The sequence below is a fragment of the Pongo pygmaeus genome, chromosome 8, assembly GCF_028885625.2.
Source record: "Pongo pygmaeus isolate AG05252 chromosome 8, NHGRI_mPonPyg2-v2.0_pri, whole genome shotgun sequence".
NCBI classification, from domain to species: Eukaryota; Metazoa; Chordata; class Mammalia; order Primates; family Hominidae; genus Pongo; species Pongo pygmaeus.
In genome coordinates this window covers 101,292,507-101,314,746 of record NC_072381.2, presented here as the reverse complement: position 1 = coordinate 101,314,746, position 22,240 = coordinate 101,292,507, and the positions used below count along the sequence as shown (strand labels likewise).

The 22,240-nt window shown below is 37.9% G+C and overlaps 1 protein-coding gene across 1 annotated transcript in view; it reads right to left on the bottom strand.

Annotated features, from left to right (window-relative positions):
• CC2D2B (coiled-coil and C2 domain containing 2B) overlaps positions 1 to 22,240 on the bottom strand; it is a 136,966-nt gene that overhangs the window by 33,305 nt on the left and 81,421 nt on the right. Inside the window, exons 19-25 of the mRNA XM_063669470.1 lie at positions 17,266 to 17,404; positions 15,551 to 15,754; positions 10,767 to 10,859; positions 7,651 to 7,742; positions 6,423 to 6,593; positions 3,804 to 3,895; positions 2,917 to 3,049 (exon numbers count right to left, since the gene is read on the bottom strand). Of these exons, the coding sequence (XP_063525540.1) occupies positions 2,917 to 3,049; positions 3,804 to 3,895; positions 6,423 to 6,593; positions 7,651 to 7,742; positions 10,767 to 10,859; positions 15,551 to 15,754; positions 17,266 to 17,404 (924 nt within the window). The remainder of the gene's footprint in view (positions 1 to 2,916; positions 3,050 to 3,803; positions 3,896 to 6,422; positions 6,594 to 7,650; positions 7,743 to 10,766; positions 10,860 to 15,550; positions 15,755 to 17,265; positions 17,405 to 22,240) is intronic.

Here is a 22,240-nt window from a genome sequence, read left to right as displayed (position 1 = left end):
TCTAGATATTTGGTCAAACATTATTCTAGATGTTTCTCTGAAGGTTTCGTTTGTTTGTTTGTTTTTTGTTTTTTTCTTTGAGACAGAGTCTCCCTCTGTCACCCAGGCTGGAGTGCAGTGGCGTGATCTCTGTTCACTGCAACCTCCTCCTCCCGAGTTCAAGCGATTCTCCTGCCTCAGCCTCCCAAGTAGCTGGGATTACAGGCACCCACCAGCACGGCTCACCATGTTGGCCAGGCTGGTCTCAAACTCCTGACCTCAAGTGATCCGCCCGCCTCGACCTCCCAAAGTGCTGGGATTACAGACGTGAGCCACCACGCCTGGCCTCTGAAGGTATTTTTTAGGTACAGTTTAAGCCAGTCGACTTTGAGTAAAGCAGATCACCCTCCATAATAAGGGTGGACCTTATCCAATCAGTTGAAGGCCTTAATAGACAAAAGACTGACCTCCCCTATGGAAGAGGGAATTCTGCCAGCAGATTTCCTTCAGACTTAAACTGCAACTCTCTCCAGAGTCTCCAGCTTGCCATCCTACCCTGCACATTGTGGACTTGCCAGCCTCCATAATCATGTGAGCCAATACCTTAAAATAAATCTCTCTCTCTCTCTGTCTACATCCTATTGTTTCTGTTTCTCTGGAGAACCTTGATGTACACAATGACATTCTTTAAAAGGCAAAACTGTGAAGGCAGTAAAAAGATCAGTGGTTGGCAAGGTTCCAGGGGGAGGGAGGGATGAATAGACATAGCACACAGGATGTTTAGGGGAGTGAAAGCATTCTGTGTGATACTATAATGGTAGATACATGTCACTGTACATTTGTCAAAACCTATAGAATGTACAACACCAAGAGTGAACTCTAATGTTAACTATGGACTATGGTTGATAATGATGTATCAATGTTGGCTCATTGATTGTAACAAGTATCACACAATGCAGATGCTGATGCTGAGGGAGGCTGTGTGTGTGCTGTGGTGACGGCATTTGTGGGAACTCTGTACTTCCCATCCGATTTTCTTGTGAGCCTAAAATTGCTCTAAAAATAGTCTCTTAATTAAAAAAAAATTGAAAAAAACCTGCCTCTTTAAAAAGAAATTATAAATTAAACCACAATGAGAATATAATTTTAGATCCACCATATTGAGAAAAATAATTTTGAAAACACAAAATATTATGAAGACATGGCACAAAAGGAAATTATATATACTGCTGTTGGGAGTGTATATTGATATAATCACTTTAGAAAAGAGTTTGGTATTGTCTAGTAAAGTTGAAGCTGACTTCAGCTACAACCTAGCAATTCCACTTTTGAACACATATCCTAGAAAACAGGTTCTCAAAGTGTCACCTGACTAGTAGCATTAGAACCACTGGGAACTTGCTAAAGATGGAATTATCAGACCCTACCCCAGACCTACTGAATTAGAAACTAGAGAAGTGGGCTTACCAATCTGTGTTTTAAGCAGCAGGCCAGGTGTGGTGGCTCATGCCTGTAATCCCAGCACTTTGGGAGGCCAGGCAGGAGGATCATTTGAGCCCAGGAGTTTGACACCAGCCTGGGCAACATAGTGAGACCCTAGTGCTACAAAAATAAAAATTAAAAAAAAAAATTAGCTGGGTGTGGTGGTACATTCCTGTAGTCTCGGCTACTTGGGAGGCTGAGGCAGGAGAATCACTTAAGCCCAGGAGTTTGAGGCAGTGAGCTATGATTATACAACTGCACTTCAGCCTGGGCAACAGAGTGCGATCCTGTCCTAATTTTAAAAAAAGCTGTGTAGATGATTTGAATACATAAAAAGGTCTGAGAGCCACTGTCTTAAAAAGAAACTCTTGCACATGTGCTCCAGAAGACAAGTACAAGAATATTCAAAGCAATATTGCTTGCAATGGCAAAAACTAGAAAAAAGACAAATGTTCATCAACAGAAGAAAGTATAAATAAATTATGGCATTTTTATACAACAGAATACAATATAGAAGTAAAAATAAATAAATAACAATGTCTTAGTTCATTTTGTGCTGCCATAACAGAGTATCTGAGACTAGGTAATTTATAAAGAACAGAAATTTATTTCCTACAATTATGGAGGCTGCAAAGTTCAAAATCAAGATGTCAGCATCTGGTGTCTGGTGAGGGCCTTCTTGCTGTGTCTTCACATAGTGGAAGGTGGAAGGGAAAAAGGAGACAAATGCTGTGTCCTCACATGGCATAAGAGTAGAAGAAAGTGAACCCACACTGCAAGCCCTTTTTATAATGACATTAATCTATTCATAAGGGTGGAGCTCTCATGGCCTCAAACACCTCCCATTAGGCCTCACTTCCCAACATTGGGAGTTAAGTTTTCAACACATGAATTTTGGGGAGCACATTTAGGCCACAGCAAACAGCTACAAGCATGAACATGGATGAATCTTTCAAAATAATTAAGATTAAAGAAACAAGATTACAGAAGAATAAACAAATATAACTCAATTTATATAAAGTTGAAAACATACATAAGTAAATAATACACACTTAGGGATGAATACCTATGAAGTAAAATCATACAGGAGAGAAAGAATGATAAACACAAATTCATGGTTATTACTTCTGGGGAGAAAGAAAGAAGATGCCATTACGTAATGGCACAATGGGACTTCTAAGGTGTTGGTAATATTACATTTTTTTAAGCTGGATGGTAAATACATAGATATTCATTTTATTACTTTTCTTTAGAACTTATGTTTATATATACATATAGATTATATATTATGCTATAAAATATACATTATGTATTAGTTTATGTGCATGAAATATTTCAAAATTTAAAAGCTTAAATAAAGCCTATTTCAGTAATTATTTTCAATAAGTGGCTCAAGAAAATAATTTTATTATTGCTCTTTTTTTAGGAGCTATGGAAAAATGAACTCCAACTTACACAAAATCTACTTTAATTTCTTCATTCCAGCATGGATGAGATCCACTTGCTGTATTGGTTTGGTATACAGTGTGCTGGAAAGAAACTTCCACGAATGGATGTACAGTATCCTGAAACACATAATAAACATTGACTAGATTTTGAAATACTGTATATAGTCGATAAAGGTAGAAGCCTAGGAAATTACTTGGCAAATGTGTGGCTTAAGTTTTCTAGTTTTTCAAACGAGCATTATTTATTTATTTATTGAATAAACATCTACTGGGTCTATTCTATATCAGGTACTTTTCTAGGATCTAAAGAGAAACAGAACTTTCTCTTAAGGATTTTAAAGTCTATCAGGGGAAAATATACAGGTAAACAAACAAGTGCAATGAAATGTGAGAAATAAGAGAAATATCTTTAAGGTACGAAAATTATTCAGGAAAAGGAATGATTAACTTTTGGGGGTGACAAGGAGAGCACCATGGAGAAAACATTGCTTGAGCGTGTGCTTTGAAACTTTAAGTCGTAGTTCATTTGGACAATAACATGGATATGTGTCGAGGCCATTCTAGGCAAAGGAAACAACTAGTAGAGGCCTCGTAGAACAAGGAGTAGCATGATATGCCTACAGGATAGAGAGAGATGAGGCTGATTGTAGGCATGGGCCAGATGCCTGAAGATTTTGTAGCTATTTTAAGGAGCTTATACCTTATCATATAGACCCTGAAAGCAGGGAATGAAATGGTTAGAATTACATTTTATAAAGGCCACCTTTACTATGTCATGGAAAATAAACTGGAAGCCAAAGAAAATATAGATGGAGAGATGAATTGAGTCAATTGTAATTCAGAACAAACATAATCAATATTATACTTTATAGAAGTATTAAATACTTATCTCACGTAAGATCTCATCTGAGGCTACTGATTTGATTGTTTCTTTATGTCTGGGGCAAGATATAGATGATTTCGAAAAAGTAGGCATATCCAAGGCTCTTCAGGAAAAACAATATAGAGACATACACCTTAATTAGTTTTAATATTAGTTTTGGTAGGAGTGGGTGGGTTTTTCCTGTGCTTATGAAGATATATAAGTCAGTTTCTCTGGTTCTTACTGAGTTTGCTTTGAATTGTCTTATCATGTGTGGTTACAGCTAAACATTTGATAATTACTACTCTGGAAGTGCAACTCCTAAATATTGAACTATGGATTAGATCTAGTCTATGATAAAATATTCACAGGTATTCAGAAAAAGGGGAAGAAAAGGCAAGTTATTCACGATGGATGTCAATTAAAATATATATTGTGGGTGGAGGATTACCCAGGTGCCGAGGCAAGAGACTGAAGGCACAAACTGTTGCAGTGTAATACGGAAAATAGTTAAAATAAGAATAGTTATAATACAGATTAGATACAGAGATGATCATGGACATTATCAGTCATTAGTATAAACATTATTAATCATTAGCTTTTAATATTACTCTTTTTGTATTACTAATATAACCAAGGAATAACCGGTGGGTATAGGGTCAGATGCTGAAGGGACATTGTGAGAAGTGACCTAGAAGGGAAGAGGTGAGCCCTCTGTCACACCCGCATAAGGGCCGCTTGAGGGCTCCTTGGTCAAGCGGTAACGCCAGTGTCTGGGAAGGCACCCGTTACTTAGCAGACCGTGAAAGGGAGTCTCCTTTCCTCGGAGGAGTCAGGGAACACTCTGCTCTACCAGCTTCTTGTGGAAGGCTGGATATTATCCAGGCCTGCCCTCAGTCATCCGGAGGCCTAAACCCCTCCCTGTGGCACTGTGCTTCAATGGTCACGCTCCTTGTCCGCTTTCATGTTCCTCCTGTACTCCTGGTTCCTCTTTGAAGTTCTTAGAAGATAGCGGTAGAAGAAATAGTGAAAGTCTTAAAGTCTTTGATCTTTCTTACAAGTGCACAGAAGACAATGCTGATGTATGCTGCCTTCCCTGTCTGCTTTGGCTACCTAAAAGGGAAGGGCCCCCTGTCCCACAAACAGGTGACTTGCTTGACCTTATCAATCACTTGGACGACTCACCGTCCTTACCCTGCCCCCTTTCTTGTATGCAATAAATATCAGTGCACCCAGCCATTCGAGGCCACCACTGGTCTCCACATCTTGGTGGTAGCGGTCCCCCAGGCCCAGCAGGTTTCTCTTTATCTCTTTGTTTTGTGTCTTTATTTCTTACTATCTCTCGTCTCTGCACACAGGGAGAACACCTGCTAAGCCCTGTAGGGCTGGACTGTACTATATAGATATGTGTATATATATATACACATATATATATATACATTCTCTCTCTCTCTATATATATATATACACTCTATATATATACACTCTTTATATATATACTCTCTCTATATATATTCTCTCTCTATATATATATACACTCTCTATATATATACACTCTCTCTATATATATATGACAAGTTATACTTTAAGAATATATCCCTCCTTTTTTGGTGTTACAATATTCTTTTTTTTTTTTTAGCAGCATGATGCTTATAGAAAATGGTGGTGATTTTATATGTCTTTATTTCACAAAACAGCCTTTGAAATATGCATTTGTTTTGAGCATATTTAATTCTTTTAGATGAACAAGGCAGTAATTTGTAAGACATTGGCAAAACCTTTAAGAGATGCTAACTACAGATTAGTAGCCAGTAAGCAAAGCATTTGTTTTCCATAGGAAGAATTTATGAGCTGTGGTAGGTATAAATGTAAGCAAGCAGGGCACATGTATTGAACACAGACAGAGGGGAATGCCTAACATTCTTAAGGCATTTGGGTACTAAATATTAGTAATATATAAATCATACTGACACTACATATATGAGACACTAAATATCCAGGATACACTAAATACACATGGGCACTTAATATTCATGATGCTGTACTTTGCCCACTCACTGGTGATGTCCACTCTGGCCCCATGTATCCTCTGCCCCCAAAACACAAATAAAACCCAATGGGGCACATATAATTTGTAGACGTTACCTAAAAATAACAGGTCTAAAATAGAGCAGGGTATAACTGTAGCAATTCTGATTTTACACATCATTCCACATTTGCTTCACAGCTTTCCTGGGGCATTTCCCAAAACAAAATTAACGTCCCACTCATTTTCTCCAGCTTTCTGCTTCCAGTACTGAGAGAGTCAGTGGCATGGAATAGGGCAGTTGGCAGCAGAAGCTTCAGAATTTTCACAACAGGGAATAGAGACAAAGGCATTTACTTGATACAGTATGAGAAGGTGAGCATGAAGCCAATACCCTCAAAATATACATGTTAAACTTACTCTGGGAATCTCGAACCTCAGAAAACTCTTAATACATGGCATTGACCGTAGGTATAACTATGCAAATGAAGATTTCAATTTTCATACATTTTATGTATATGGAGCATTAACAAAGTGCAAAGGTTTACAAATAGAACAGCATGGAGAATTATCATATTTAAAATAGACCTTTTGCAACTCTAAAAATTGGGGCATATTGCTTTACCTATTAATTGTTGTTTTTCTGGTAGGAATATTATAGGCCCTCACTATTCGGATAAGAATCTTAATATCGCCGTCACAGATCATCTGCGCTGTGACTTTTTTCCTTTCTTTCCTCTGAGGTTTTAACTTTCTCCGTGGTTCAACAAACTTACAAACTGCATCTGTCAATTGGCTAAAGAGTAAAAAAATGATCGTTAGCCTCGTTTACGTTTTCTTGGTTTTAAAAGATATCAGTCTTTTGAGTAATTGAAATGAGACCATTATTCTGAACCATATTCTCTGCATTATGGAGGGGAGACAGAATTGTCTTAAACTCAAGGAGAAATATTTTTCTTAGCATAGGAAGGAAGAGATGCTATGTTCCTTCATGTTGAGAGAGACTGTGATTGCTCCTTGCCCTTTGGGTACATGGTCCAAACAGAGACGTGGACATGGAGAGGTAAAGCCATGAAACATGATGATCTTTTGGAAGATTATTCATTGTTCAGGAATCATTCTCTTGAAAGTGCCCGAATATTAACATTTTATCCATGGCTCTGAAACTAGAATTAGTTATATATGCTGCCAACCCGGGCAACACAAATCCATAGAATTACAGTTTTATGGTCACACTCATTTTCCCCTCAAGGACTGAAAAGTAAAACACAACAGAGTTCAGCATCCTAAACCTGTTAAAACCTTACTGATCATTCCAAGAGTCTGCATGTGGCCTCCAGGGAGTTTTCCCAGAGACAGCCCTGTTCCTACCCTTAGTTCACAGATAGGACAGTATGAGAATTGAGTTACTTCAGCAAACACTCCCCCAGCTGCTGCCTGTGGATCTCAGTACCTTTGTACAGCTGAGGATTCTCTGTTTTGCAAAGGGGTGATTACAGGCTTAACATGGTGCTAGCAGCAACAACTTTTCCTATAGCAGTCTCAGGACAGGAAATCTTAGGGCAAAACTAATTTGGGACAAAGGTGTTTCTTTTATTTTTCTTTCTTGCCCTAAAACCTGTCTAAGGAGAGGGCAAAAAACTGCCCCCAAATACTATATAATTGAAAATATATCATGTAGAGATCCCAAAATGCAACTTTAAATTGACCAAATATTTTAAATCATTATATTTCATGTTATGATCTGAAACCGCATCTTTTGACATATGGCTTAATTAAAATAAAAATAGAGAACTTATAAAGATATTATCTTAAAGATTTATATTTCATACTTAATAGTCTTTAGCAATTACCTTGTAGATACAATTTCTTCATAATCAGTCACAATATCTGACAAGTTACATTTGCTAATTTTAACAATTCTCTTCATTATCAACCTTCTCACCTAAAAAAAATTTAGAATTTAATAAAAAAAGTATTGTTTATATTTTAAGGTTAAGTATTTACAATGCTACCGGTGCCAGTATATTTTATTCCTAATTTTTGCAAGCAATGAATGGAGTAGGAGATTAGTGAAATACTCTTCTGTTTGCTGCCATTATTAAAGTCATTTCCAACTTTGACACTGTCACACCAAACCTAGTTTATTTCCACTTTTTTTTGTCCTTCTACATCCAGTTCATCTCATCCTAAACTCTTTGCTCTCTTATTTTTTTCATCTAACTCACAGTGTATGTGGCCAGAATTAGTTTTCACCAAAGGAGACAATTGCCCTGTGAATCCACTTCTACAATAGCCACTAGTAATGGATATGAGTCTTGATCTACAAACCCAAGGAAATGTGATCCCATTTCTGTATTTCCTTCAAGTCAATCCTATTCTGACTTTAAGACCTCATTCTGGCAGCCTGGCAAGAAAGTCAGTGCTTGAAGGAAGCCATCTCCCTGAGTTCTTCCTACTTGGAGAACCCACAGACCTTAGTTCCTCCAAGGACTCTGAACATCTCCTTTTTAGTCTGAGGAAATCCTTCCCTTTCTCCTCTTATCCTGTCTTTAGTTTTTCAGATACGAAAGCAGGCAGAGGCATGTCTGGAGGCAATTTTCTGCTTTCTGTCCTGTCAAAGATCATTCTGGAGACAATGTAATCTAGACCCTAGTTATCTTCTTGAAGCGGGTAGGAAAATGGAGTGGTGAGAGACGAATGGGAGAAACATAACTAACTCCTAAAAATTATCCTGCCACACGGACAACAAATTGTTTCCCTTGAAGGTGAACAAGACCCCGGTGGCCCCTTCACTGGACACTCTCTCTCTTCTCTCACTTTCCCTTGACACGATGCAGGCTGAGCTCCTGGCTGTTCCTCCCACAAGCCAGGTGTGCTTCTATGCCGAGTTTTCTACGCTGGGTTACATCAGCCTAAATGTTCTTTCTCTAAACTTCTATGGCTAGCTTCCTCATCTCCTTTAGGTCTTTTGCAGAAGTGTTACCTTCTTACCGGATTCTTTAACCACTTCTATTTAAAATTGTGCCCCTACTCACCCCAACCCCCCCAGAACTCCTGTTCTCTCTTCCTACTTTATTTTTCATAGCACCTTTCACTCTGTAACATACTAATAATGTGTTTCCCATTATCTGACTCATAGAATATATACTCAAGGAGCTCAGGGATTATAATAGGTGCTCAATAAATATTTGTTGAATAAATTAATGAAATGGACAGATTGAAGAGATGTGCTACCCTCTTAGAGAAAATGTTTCAGTAAAAACTTTAGTAATATTTGAGACTACTGGGACCTCATTCTGTACTGCTGTAATCCTGGCCTCAGCCATCACTGACTCCAGTAACACAGCAGGAAATGTAATGCACATAACTCACAGTTCCATGAGTTTCTCTCAAGGAAGGATTTAGGTACCTATGGCCCTAATAGGCCTCCAGAAGCAAACTTTTCCAGTATCTTTGATTACAGTAATTATCCCATGAAACTACCAAACCTGTAGTTTCATTTTATTTTATTTTTCAAACCTGCAGTTTTAAACTGTCCTCAGATAGCAAAGAAGTCTTCACAAGGAGTTAAAATCTAAACACAAAATGTTTGGAAAGTGCCTTTCCAGGATTCCTGTATGAAGTTCAAGCATCCTCAGATACTTGCTCTCTTACGTCCTTCCTAACCCTCTGCTACCCTCCCTCCTGGGCCTCTCCTTACATAAAAAAGAAGAAACAGGATAAGAAGGATATGTGTTCTCTTTTCTTATAAGCAAGAACACTTCTTTATTTCCCGAGACCACAAACTCATTATTAAAGCACATCCCAACTTAAAAAATAGAGCAAGCTAGTAAAGAAGTAAGAGAGGCGGGGATGAGTGGGAAAAACAGCTGCCAGTGATAAAGGGGGCTGTCTCATGCTTGGGAGAGCTACAGCGGTCCACATTCCATCTCACAGTCATGGTGTATGAACTAGAAGAACACTTGCAGTTCGATCTCATTTGCCCCTCACATTGGACGTAAAGCAAAGCAAGCATTAATATTGTCCGTTTTTGTAAAAAATAAAGTGGGACTTGGTGATTTGGTTACTTGCCAGTGACACACAGGGTAGTAAGAACAGGTCTTCAGACACCTGCCTGGGGCTCTACTAGCTATACATGGTTGCCTCTTACCTGTCCCCATGAGGGATCTGGAATGTATCTCTTAGATCTTTCCGTAGCTTTCCTTGCTTCTTTTCAAATTACCCTGCAAGGCTGCACTGGTGCTCTACAGCAAAGAAGATGTAGGTGGGTAAGAGTCTACTTTTGTAGGAGTTATAGAAATCACCTCAACTCCCGTCCTTTAATTCATTAATTTCTCAAACATTTATCAACATTTTCTAAGTGTAAGATACTAAGCTAGAAACTAAGGATCTGTAGATGTCGCCCCTGCACTAAGCTTCTAAGTCTAGTGGCGTGATGAGGGGTTGATAGAAATCAGGCATGAAATTCAGTGAAGGATTCCACTCAAACCTGGTTAAGGCTCTGCTAGAGTGTTTTGTAAATGTTCACTATTTGGCTTTGTTTCAAAGCATATCTATTTTTCTAACACTGTCTGTGTGCCTTTGGTAGCTCCTTCATCCCTTCGTCTCCTGAATTGCTATAGTCCTTGACATCACGAGGCACCAGTAGTAAATATAAGTTCTGGCAAAATGCTGGGGTATCTCTCAAGGTGAACTTTCAGAGTCAAAGAAGAGATGGGAAGTCTTTAAAACTTACGTTTAAACAGAAAAGGTTGGGATGTGCTTTAATAATGAGTTCACTGTCCATGAAGTAACCTAACTCTCAAAAAGAGGTCTGAAAAGAACAGAAAACTCCTCAGTGATCTGAAAGAGGTGACGAGTGAGTGGATTCGTCCATCTGACTCTGGAAGGACTATAATACCATGGATCTAGCAGACCAGTTTTCACAAAAACAAATGCAAATATATTGATAATACTGTGTTGTTACCTTTGTCAGAAAATTGGCAGAATTAATCCTTTGTGCTGTAATAGAATTTACATCTGAAATGGATACCTCCTTCTCTTTCTGACTTTCATACTCCTAAATACAGAATTGTTAGTTTCGCTTCTTGAATGTAACAAAGAGTTCACATATGACACATTGCAATAAATATCACTAGTCACTTCAGTCCATGTGTAAGACATTGGAAACATTCTGAGACTGACAGAAGAAAACATTTCTTTTAGATTCTCCCACTGAGGCTAGGCTAAAAACCAGTTTCTAACTATATTCTGTTTGGGTCTAGATTGAAGTCCATTCATCTTTTAAATTAGAGTAATGATTAAGAACAAGATTTGTGACTGAGAAAATCATTTTTTAAAAAAGTGAAGAGGATTGAGAAAAGATTCTTCCTGTATGCATTTGCCCGGTATCACTAAAAACAAAATAAGTGGTTAAGAGCATGGGCACTGGAGGCAGACAGTCCTAGGTTCAAGTTGGCCCTGGCATTTACTTAACTGTGTGGTTTGGAAAAGTTGATTAACTGCTCCAGACCCCAGTTTCCTCTTCAATAATAATAATAATACCTCTGTCACAAGAATGTTTGTGAGACTTAATTGAAATAATATCTGCAAAGTGCCTGGCATATACTAAGTAGTTAATGTGTGTTGACTATAATAAATAATTTTAATATTACATATATAGTCAGTATAAGATTGTCAGGATGCTTCATCTAAATAAAGTAAATTTGCATTTGTTATTTATGCATTTTCGGTATTATATATCCCCAATGCACTTGGAAATGATTTTATATTATAGATATTATTAAAGACTATACAAAAATAATGAAGTAAATACTTTAGAATCTTCAGCCATGAAACAACGCATGCTCATTATCTGAAGGTAAGTTACTTGTCCTTCTAATTATCCATAAGAAATCCTGAAATTAATTCTTTTGCAAGTAACAACTTTTATTTAACAAAATATTATATTGCCATTTCATATCACTTTATTTACATTTTTTTTTAAGACAGAGTCTCACTCTGTCACCCAGGCTGGAGTACAGTGGCACAATCTCGGTTCACTGCAACCTCTGTCTCCTGGGTTCAAGTGATTCTCCTGCCTCAACCTCCCAAGTAGCTGGGATTACAGGTGTGCGCCACCACACTTGGCTAATTTTTGTATTTTTAGTAGAGTCGGGGGTCTCACCATGTTGGTCAGGCTGGTCTTGAACCCCTGACCTTGTGATCTGCCCACCTCAGCCTCCCAAAGGGCTGGGATTACAGGTGTGAGCCACCGTACCTGGCCTCATATCACTTTATTTACTTTTAAAGTATTAAGTTTTAGGAGTTAACACAATACTCTGGATATTAATATTTTAATTTTTTATATATGTTCAGAATAACTTTTCTAATCTGTAGGTTTTTAATTTTAATGTTATAAAATTTATTAATCTGGCCAGGCACTGTGGCTCACGCCTGTAATCCTAACACTGTGGGAGGCCGAGGCGGGCGGATCACTTAAAGTTAGGAGTTCAAGACCAGTCTGGGCAACATGACAAAACCCTGTCTCTACTAAAAATACAAAAATTAGCCAGGTGTGGCGGCGCACACCTGTAGCCCCAGCTACTACAGAGGCTGAGGCACGAGAATTACTTGAACCCAGGAGGTGGAGGTTGCAGTGAGCCAAGATCACGCCATTGCACTCCAGCCTGTGCGACAAAGTGAGACTCCATCTCAAAGAAAAACTAACTAATCTTCTTCTTTATAATTTATACTTTTTGTGTCTTATTTAAGAAATACCTTTGTATCCCAAAATTGAAATGCCCATTTGAAGTTTTGCTTTTCACAAGTAATCTTCACTACACATGGTATTTATTTCTTTTCTGATGTCTGAATCTAATTTTATTTCTTTCCACATGTATGAATAACAATTCCAGAACCAGTTAATGCATCCTTCATTCTTTTCCAACTGATTTGTTATTGGGGGAACCCACCTCCGATAATTCAACGTGGGTTCTTTTCTATTTCCCTAAGTGTTGGCCGGTCTGAGAAATAAAGGGAAAGTGTACAAAAGAGATAAATTTTAAAGCTGGGTGTTCGGGGGAGACATCACATGTCAGCAGGTTCCGTGATGCCCAGCTTTAAAGTTTCTCTCTTTTGTACTCTTTTCCTTTATTTCTCAGACCGGCCAATGCTTAGGGAAATAGAAAAGAGCCCACGTTGAATTATCAGGGGAACCTGCCCCCAGTAATTCAATGTTATTTCACGTAGGTGCTTTTCTATTTCTCTAAGTGTCGGCTGGTCTGAGAAATAAAGGAAAAGAGTACAAAACAGAGAAATTTTAAAGCTGGGTATCCGGGGGAGACATCACATGTCGGCAGGTTCTGTGATGCCCCCTGAGCCGTAAAACCAGCAAGTTGTTATTAGTGATTTTCAAAAGGGGAGGAAGTGTACGAATAGGGTGTGGGTCACAGAGATCACGTGATTCCCAAGGTAATAAAATATCACAAGGCAAATGGAGGCAGGGCGAAATCACAGGACCAGGGCGAAATTAAAATTGCTAATGAAGTTTTGGGCACGCGTTGTCATTGATAACATCTTATCAGGAGACAGGGTTTGAGAGCAGACAACCGGTCTAACCAAAATTTATTAGGCGGGAATTTCCTCATCCTAACAAGCCTGGGAGCGCTATGGGAGACCGGGGCTTATTTCATCCTTTATGTACAGCCGTAAAAGACAGACGTCCCTAGAGCGGCCATTTTAGAGGCCTACCCCTAGGCACACATTCTCTTTCTCAGGGCTGTTCCTTGCTGAGAAAAAGAATTCAGCGATATTTCTCCTATTTGCTTTTGAAAGAAGAGAAACATGGCTCTGTTCTGCCTGGCTCTCAGGCAGCCAGACATAATGGTTATCTCCCTTGTTCCCTGAACATTGCTGTTATCCTGTTCTTTTTTCAAGGTGCCCAGATTTCATATTGTTTAAACAATTTGTGCAGTTAACACAATCATCACAGGGTCCTAGGGCAACATTCATCCTCAGCTTATGAAGATGACAGGATTAAGAGATTAAAGTAAAGACAGGCATAGGAAATCACAAGAATATTGATTGGGGAAGTGATAAGTGTCCATGAAATCTTCACAATTTATGTTCAGAGATTGCAGTAAAGACAGGCATAAGAAATTATAAAAGTATTAATTTGGGGAACTAATAAATGTCCATGAAATCTTCACAATTTATGTTCTTCTGACATGGCTTCAGCCGGTCTCTCCGTTTGGGGTCCCTGACTTCCTGCAACAATTTGTAATGAAAATGCTGTCAAATATAAAATTTCCACATATGCATAATAAGTCTATTCTATTTCTTTGGTTGGGAATTGCATTTCTATATTTACAGTTTAATATGGGTAGAATTGGCAGTTTACAATGTTGACTCTTCCTATCAATGAACATTTACTCAGATTCTTTTGTATATCATTCAAAAATATTTCAAAATGTTATCTGTTGAGTTTTTGCATAACTTTTGTCAAATATATTCCTATGTATCTTACAGTCTTTATTGCTCTTACAAGTGATATATTTGTTAAATTACATTTTTAGTGGGTTTTTACTGGTATATTAGATGCTATTTATTTTTGTTTAAAATTTTTTCAAATTTTCAAACATATAGAAAAGTAGAAATATATATACACACACATGTGTCTGTGGGTGTGTGTGTAATTTATTTATTTTTTAAGACAGGGTCTCACTCTGTCGCCCAGACTGGAGTGCAGTGGCAGGAGCTCAGCTTACTGGAGCCTTGCCCTCAAGTGATCCTCCCACCTCAGCCTCCAAGTAGCTGGCACTACAGGTGTGCTCCACCATGCCCAGCTAATTTTGTTTATTTTTTTGTAGAGATGAGGTCACACTATTTTGCCCAGGTTGGTCTCAAACTCCTGGACTCAAACTATCCTTCTGCCTCAGCATCCTAGAGTGCTGAGATTACAGGCATGAGTCACTGCACCTGGCTGAAAAAGAGAAATTTTAAAGTCCATATCTCTACCCCATTGATTAAATAATTAATATTTTATCATATTTGTTTTATCTGTTTTTATTTATTTTATTTTTGGCTAACATATTCTCAATTACAGTCATGATGACACTTTAAGCATCTCTAGATAAATACTTCAGCATGAATCTCCAAAGACTAAGGACATGCTTCTACATAACCACAATGCCGTAAGCACCACCAGCAATTCTCCAATATTATCTAATATTTGATCCATATCCAAATCTCACCAAGTAGCAAACTTAAAGCAATTAATATGAAAAGCTAGCCTTATTTGATAGTGTGCTAGACCTGGCTGGCACCAGCTGGTGAGAACCTATTGTGCATCCCAGCTTTTGTTTTCTTTTAGAAATATTTTAAAGATTCTAACATTGAGATGGGCCTTATAATTAATGTTTAAGTTTATTGCGGTAGTGTCTCTCCCCCTTACTCCCAAAGCTGCTTTTAAATTGGTGATACATTTTATGATAACAGAAATATAATAGTTACATAAATTTAGAATATGCCTAAAGGATTTTGAATGCTGAATACTGAATAGACTGTTTGGACAACACTAAATTGTAAAGTCAAGCTGAAGAATTTCTGGAATTTGGGAGATACATACATTTTTAATGCCTAAAGAGAAGGGAGGAAATCTGTCTACAGATTATTAGCTTAAAAAAAAAAGAAATAAATTAAGATAGAGTTAAAGCAGCAAAATGTTAACTTTACCATATAATAAGCCATATTCAAATAGAAACCAAATACCTGGAAGACTAAATCTGGAATCTCTGTATCATGGAGGGGCATTTGCTGTAGAAGAAAATTATCTAATTGACCTGCATTTCTAAGTCGCAATAGCTGGAAACGTTTACTCTTTGCCATTTCCTGTTCAGAAACGAAGTTAAATTCATCTTGCAACTGTTCAAGACGAAAATACGTTGAAATATCCTGCCCCTTAAGTCTCATGTACTGTAAAACATAAAAACGCAAAGTCTTTAGTTAAAATATTAATTTTTTTAAATTCAGGAATTACTTCAAAAGACTTTTTCCCCAACTGTGAGATCTGAGTGGCAATATAAGTAGGAAATGGAACAACTGAATTTGTAGTCTAGAACATACAAAAAACAAAACAAAACAAAACAAAATAGAATCCAGCCTTTGTGGCTTTCCAACCTTTTCCCAGTCATGACTTACGAGGAAAACGAAAATATTTGTACTGAACACTGAATTTTGTATTGTACACTGATAGTGCAGATGAGACTGTTCCTCTCTGGTCGTCCTGAGTTGAGAGAGGATCAATACTTCTGTATACCAATAACCAATTCTGCACCTCAGCTGAGAAGCTCTAATCTAGGGAGTTTACTTGCAGCAATCTAATCTATGGGTTGTTTTATTAAACAAATGCAAATGTGAGTGCATAGTACATGCAAGGAATAGTGCTAGCTGCCATCAGAGAGACACAGATTTATTAGCTGTAGTTCCACAAGGAAAAATAAAATATATGAATGAATAACTACAGTAGGCTGCGCGCAGTGGTTCACACCTATAATCCCAGCACTTTGGGAGGCCATGGCAGGTGGATCACCTGAGTTCAGGAGTTCAAGACTAGCTTGGCCAACATGGTAAAACCCCCTCTCTACTAAAAATACAAAAATTAGCTGGGCGCAGTGGCACGTGCCTGTAATCCCAGCTACATGGAAGGCTGAGGCAAGAGAATCGCTTGAACCTGGGAGGCGGAGGTTGTGGTGACCCGAGATCACACCACTGTACTCCAGCCTGGCAACAGAACAAGATTCCATCTTAAAAAAACAAACAACAATAACAACAAAAAAACAAAAAAACCTATAGTAAAAGGTAGAATGAAATTAGAGTCATAAGAGTTGATTTTTTTAAAAAGAAGAAGAAAGGTTAACAGGAAAGCAAGGAAAGAAGATGTGGTGCCTAACTGAGGTTACCAGGGAAGCATTTATTAGACTTGCAGGATGAATAAGATAACCGCTATGGATACCCTTCTAGGCAGAGCAGTGGCATGAATAAAGGTATGAAGAAAGCATGTGTGAGGTACATAAAGCAGTTCAGTTGGCTATAAAGAAGAGTAGAGGTGACCATATAATGGAGTCTGAGAGAAGGAGTGTGTTTATAAATCATCTCGATATCTTCAGTATCTAATACTATGGCTGGCACATGGTAACTGCACAATAGATGTTAGCATAAAAGACTGCCGGATGGGCTGTGGCTGCTAAGTAGTGGCAGAGGACCATCCATCAGGCCTAAAGGAGGAATTATTTCAGTTGCTGAGTTTCTAATTGCCTTTACAGTATTGTACACTGGTTGAAAATGGTCTCTGTCCTCAGGTTTACTTTTACATAACCCCCACAGCCTAGAAAACTATACAGCAAACTATGGGGGAAACTATACTTTCCTAAGTAGAGCTTAGGAAATAGAATATGTTTACAGTATTGATATTTGCTTTAACTCACCATAACAAATTCCATTAAATCAGAATATTCTGGATTATTTGGATCAATTCTGACTTCATTTGCCCATTCAAAAAGCTTCTGTTTATTAATGAGCCATGGAATTCCAGGAACACTTCTTGCATCTACATTCCTTAACATACTAACATAGAGAAAATATTTTGTGAACTTGCATATAATATACAATATATGTATTATATATAATACACTGTTATATAGGGTAAAAACATACCCATTCTGGGTATTTGAAGATAAAATTTATCCATCCTCTGTATTTATGGATAGAATAGAAAGTTGAGATGTGACATCTCTCCTAGTTTTCACTCTAACTTGTATCATAGCTTTTTGATAAATGTTTATAAGAGACAATAACCTTATTAAGAATAGTCTGTAAATATTCGTCTTTGCCATCTATATTGTATGTAACAGCTAAAATATTGTAGATGCTTAAATGAATGGTGCTTATGGGATGTATTATGTAAACCCTAAGCATAGTAATTTATTAAATGTTTTCTTTTCACAGGATGCACAATATTGAAATTTAACCAAAATATTCACTTAAGCAAAATCAAGAAAGCACAGAAAATAAAAACCACATTTAGGCTACATATTTACAGTGGAAACATAATAGAAAGTAATGCAATTAACTGGGTAAGTATGTGCCAGAGGACCATCCTTGGTCATATGAGATAATCTTTTTTTTGAGACGTAGTCTCACTCTGTAGCCAGTTGCCAGGCTGGAGTGCAATGGCGCGATCCCGGCTCACTGCACCCTCTGCCTCCCAGGTTCAAAGCGATTCTCCTGCCTCAGCCTCCCGAGTAGCTGGGACTACAGGCAAGTGCTACCACGCCTGGCTAACTTGTGTATTTTTAGTAGAGAGGGGGTTTCACCATGTTGCCCAGGATGGTCTCAATCTCCTGATCTCGTGATCCACCCCCCTCGGCCTCCCAAAGTGCTGGGATTACAGACATGAGCCACTGTGCCCCGCCATGAGATAATCTTAAAAGTTGGAAAGCTGTAAAAGATAGGCTAGACTCATAATATATTCTTAGTGACCTTAGCTATAGACTAAGTGCAAAAGGAATTCAACCCTAATGAGTAAGGATTTCTTTAGAGCCATCAATTATCCCAGCTATTTAATCTGTCTCTTCATAGAGAATTTGTCTTATCATGTGTAACTAGAGGAATTTGGACTATAATCCAAATTTCTACAATCCTTTCTATAAAGTAGTCCAGAAAGATTCCTGTCTATAAATTGGGATTCCAGAAATACAGTTCTGACACAGATTCAACAATGTCTTAGCCCAAACATGAGCACACATTTTATACTGTCTCCTTCTCATTTGTTCATATTTCTTTGATGATTCTTCTGAGGCTATTGCTGCAAAAGCCAATGTGTGATATGGTAAGATGTAAGGAAAATTACAAATAGGTGAAGTTTGCATATTCTTCTTTTCTTTTGCTTCCCATGTCTGCCCTCATTTTGAACTGTTTTGATATCTATGTCATAAGAGATCACTAGGACCTGACACCCTTGACACCATCATGTAATACATTTTCCTTCTTGAAACAGTCTTAGCCCAGATCACCTAGAAGACAGCCTCAGGTAAAGCTTAAACCTTAACTAATAGATCAGAGAGAAACTTTTCCCATTATATCCTTTAACAACAACAACAACAACAAACAACAAAGAAAGTTGTAATTGAATTTCAACATAGTCCCATGGTTTCTGCCTCAGAGAAAGTAATAAAAATCTCAGAGACTTGCTACAATGATTCCCCCAGCTGCTCCTATACACGTTTAGCTGTTCCTTGGGTCAAAACCAGTCAAATGATTGAAGATTTATCCTTCCCTCCTTCCCTCCCTCCCTCCCTTCCTCTCTTCCTTCCTTCCTTCCTTCCTTCCTTCCTTCCTTCCTCCTCCCTCCCTCTTCTTTTCGATTGAAGATTTCTACTTTGGTGATGGAGAGCTGGAAGCAGTACTTTATAAAAGGCATGGGAAATTCTTTGATTGTTGTCTATCTAATGCAGCCCTGACATTTACATCTTGTTTTCGACAAAAGAATCAAAGTATAGCATGGCCCCAAGAAAGAGGCGAGCTTTAATTCTAGCAGGCCCCAAGACCTTGGCTTATACACCCAAATACAAGGCCACAGCCATCATGTTTGTAAATTGAGGTAAAATATACGTAACATTTACCACTTTATTTTAAAATACACAATTCAGTGGCATTAAGTACACTCACAATGTTGTGCAACCATCACCACCATCCATTTCCAGATTGTAATGATGGTTGTACAAGCCTGTGAATATATTAAAACCATTGCATTGTATGTTTTAATTGGCTGAATTTTATGGTTTGTGAATTGTATCTCAATAAAGATGTTAAAAAACAGTTAAAAATATAACTGTGCTGAGAGCTAAGATAAAAATTCCTGTGAACCAGAAATGGAAAAGAAAGGCAGAGTGGTGAGTGGGGATAGCACTGTGGGCTTGCTGGGCTTCAGGCCTAGGAGCAGTCCATGGTGGTTGTGGGCTCAGTTCCTGAGACAGGGAACTAGCACCAGACTTATCATTTTAAGCCAAAGATTTGGGGGGAACTTTACTGAAATAAAGAGACCTTTAAAAAATACTGACCACTGCATGAGGCTGTGGCTTTTAGAAAGCTATGAGTCTAGAGAGGGAAAAGGGCACAGACACTGCCTCATAATGAGGAACTGAACCAGGCTCACAGCTCACCAGACGCCTAGATCTGTGATGACTCCAATAGCAACCCAGTATAACAACCCAATCTCCCAACCTACCCAGTAAGTAGGCTTACGGCCCGCTTCTGGATTTAGGAGGACAGATGAAGTCAAATTCAGAACCATTAGGTAAGGAGGGGTAGATACAGAAGGAGAGAGAGGAAAAAAAAAAAAAAAAAAAAAACACCAAAAGCCCAGAAACCTATAAATCAAAATCACCCAAAAGTTCTCCAACTCAAAATGACCCTGCTAACCAAAACTTCTGAGCAAAGAAACCATGCTCAGAAAAATAATCAACAGTATCAACTATCAGAACATAAATTAATTCTAGTTGAAATTCATTTTATGAAAGTCTGCCAAACACATTTTAATGAAGTATGCTTAAGATGTAAAAACAAATGAAAACTAATAATTCACTTTTAAATGCAAGAAATAATGGAACAAAATGCCAAAATGAAATAAGAAAATGTAGATATGAAAGAGAATCAAACAGAAAACTTGGCAGCAGAAAATAAAAGTAAAAATTATAACATAAAAATCAAATAAACCTTATACTGGACAAATAATGAATTAAGGAACTAAAAAATAGTACCCAGAAATTCACCCAGGATGCAGATGAAATAAAAACATAAAAATGTGAAATAATAGGTAAGAGATGTGGCTAATAGGCTGAGGCTTGGCTGGGCTCAGTGGCTTAGGCCTGTAATCCTAGCACTTTGTGAGGCCAACGTGAGAGGATCACTTGAGCCCAGGAGTTTATCAGCCTGGGCAACATAGCAAGACCTCCTCATCTCTTAAAAAGAAAACAAAGAAAGCAAGAAAAAAATTAGCTGGATGTGGGGGCACCTGCCTACAGTCTCAGCTACTCGGGAGGCTGAGGAAGGAGAGTTGTTGAGCCCTGGAGTTTGAGGCTGCTATGATTACACCACTACATTCCAGCCTGAGTGACAGAGTGAGACCCTGTCTCAAAAATAAATAAATGAATAATAGGCCAAGAGGCTCCAATACAAATTGAATAAGAAATCCTGAAGGAGAGAAGAATGGGAATGGTGAAGAAGTAATATTTGAAGAAATAGTGGCTGAGAAGTTTCTGTAATTGATGAAAGATGTGAGGCTTTAAACATGAAATTTATTCTGCTAAGCAGGAAGAAGAATAATGATAAATCCACACATATACAGTATAGTAAAATTTCAGTACTTTAAGGATAAAGCAAAATTTTTTTCATGACTCAAATGGCAGTTTCTTCCTTTTTTATTAAGGTTAAAGATACATAATATAAAATTTACCACCATTTTAAAGTGTACAATTCAGTAGTATTAAGTATACTCACGGTACTGTATAACCATCATCATTACCTATTTCCAGAATTTTTTTCTTCATCCCAAACTGAAACTCTGTACACATTAAACAATAACTCCTCATTTCTCCCTTCCCCATCCCTGGTAACCTTTATTCCACTTTCTGTCTCTGAATTAAAGTGAAATATTTCAACATTATCAGAGAGAAAAGATAGCCTATAAAAGCCCAACATTTAGACCAATAGCAGACTTATAAATAGCAATGATAAATCCCAGAAGATAATGCAGTACTGTAACAGCTTCAAAGTGCTAAAGGGAAATAAATAACATCCTCAAATTTTCTACTCACCTAAACTATTAAGAATGAGGACAAAATAAAGACACTTTTAGATCTAGAAAGGCTAAAGAATTTTGCTATCCATAGAAACTAACTGAAAGAATCATTAAAGGAGCATGCTTTCAGCATGAAAAGTAAATCGAGAATGAAGGATGGGAAATAAGAAATAAGGTAAACATAAAAGTCAATGAACTATGTTAAAAATTTCATTAACTAGTGTGTGTAAGAAAAACTGTTTCATGTTTAAAAATGAAAACTCTAGACAATGATCATTTAGGTTAGAGAGGTGTGGTGTTTTGTTTTGTTTGTTTGTTTATTTGTTTTTGGTTTTCTGATTTGTTTGTTTATTGAGACAGAGTCTCATTCTGTCGCCAGGCTGGGGTGCAATGGCATGATCTTGGCTCATTGCAACCACTGCTTCCCAGGTTCAAGCGATTCTCCTGCCTCAGCCTCCTGGGTAGCTGGGACTACATGTGCGTGCCACCATGCCCAGCTAATTTTTGTATTTTTAGTAGAGATGGGGTTCCACCATGTTGGCCAGGCTGGTCTCAAACTCCTGACTTCAGGTGATCCGCCCATCTTGGCCTCCCAAAGTGCT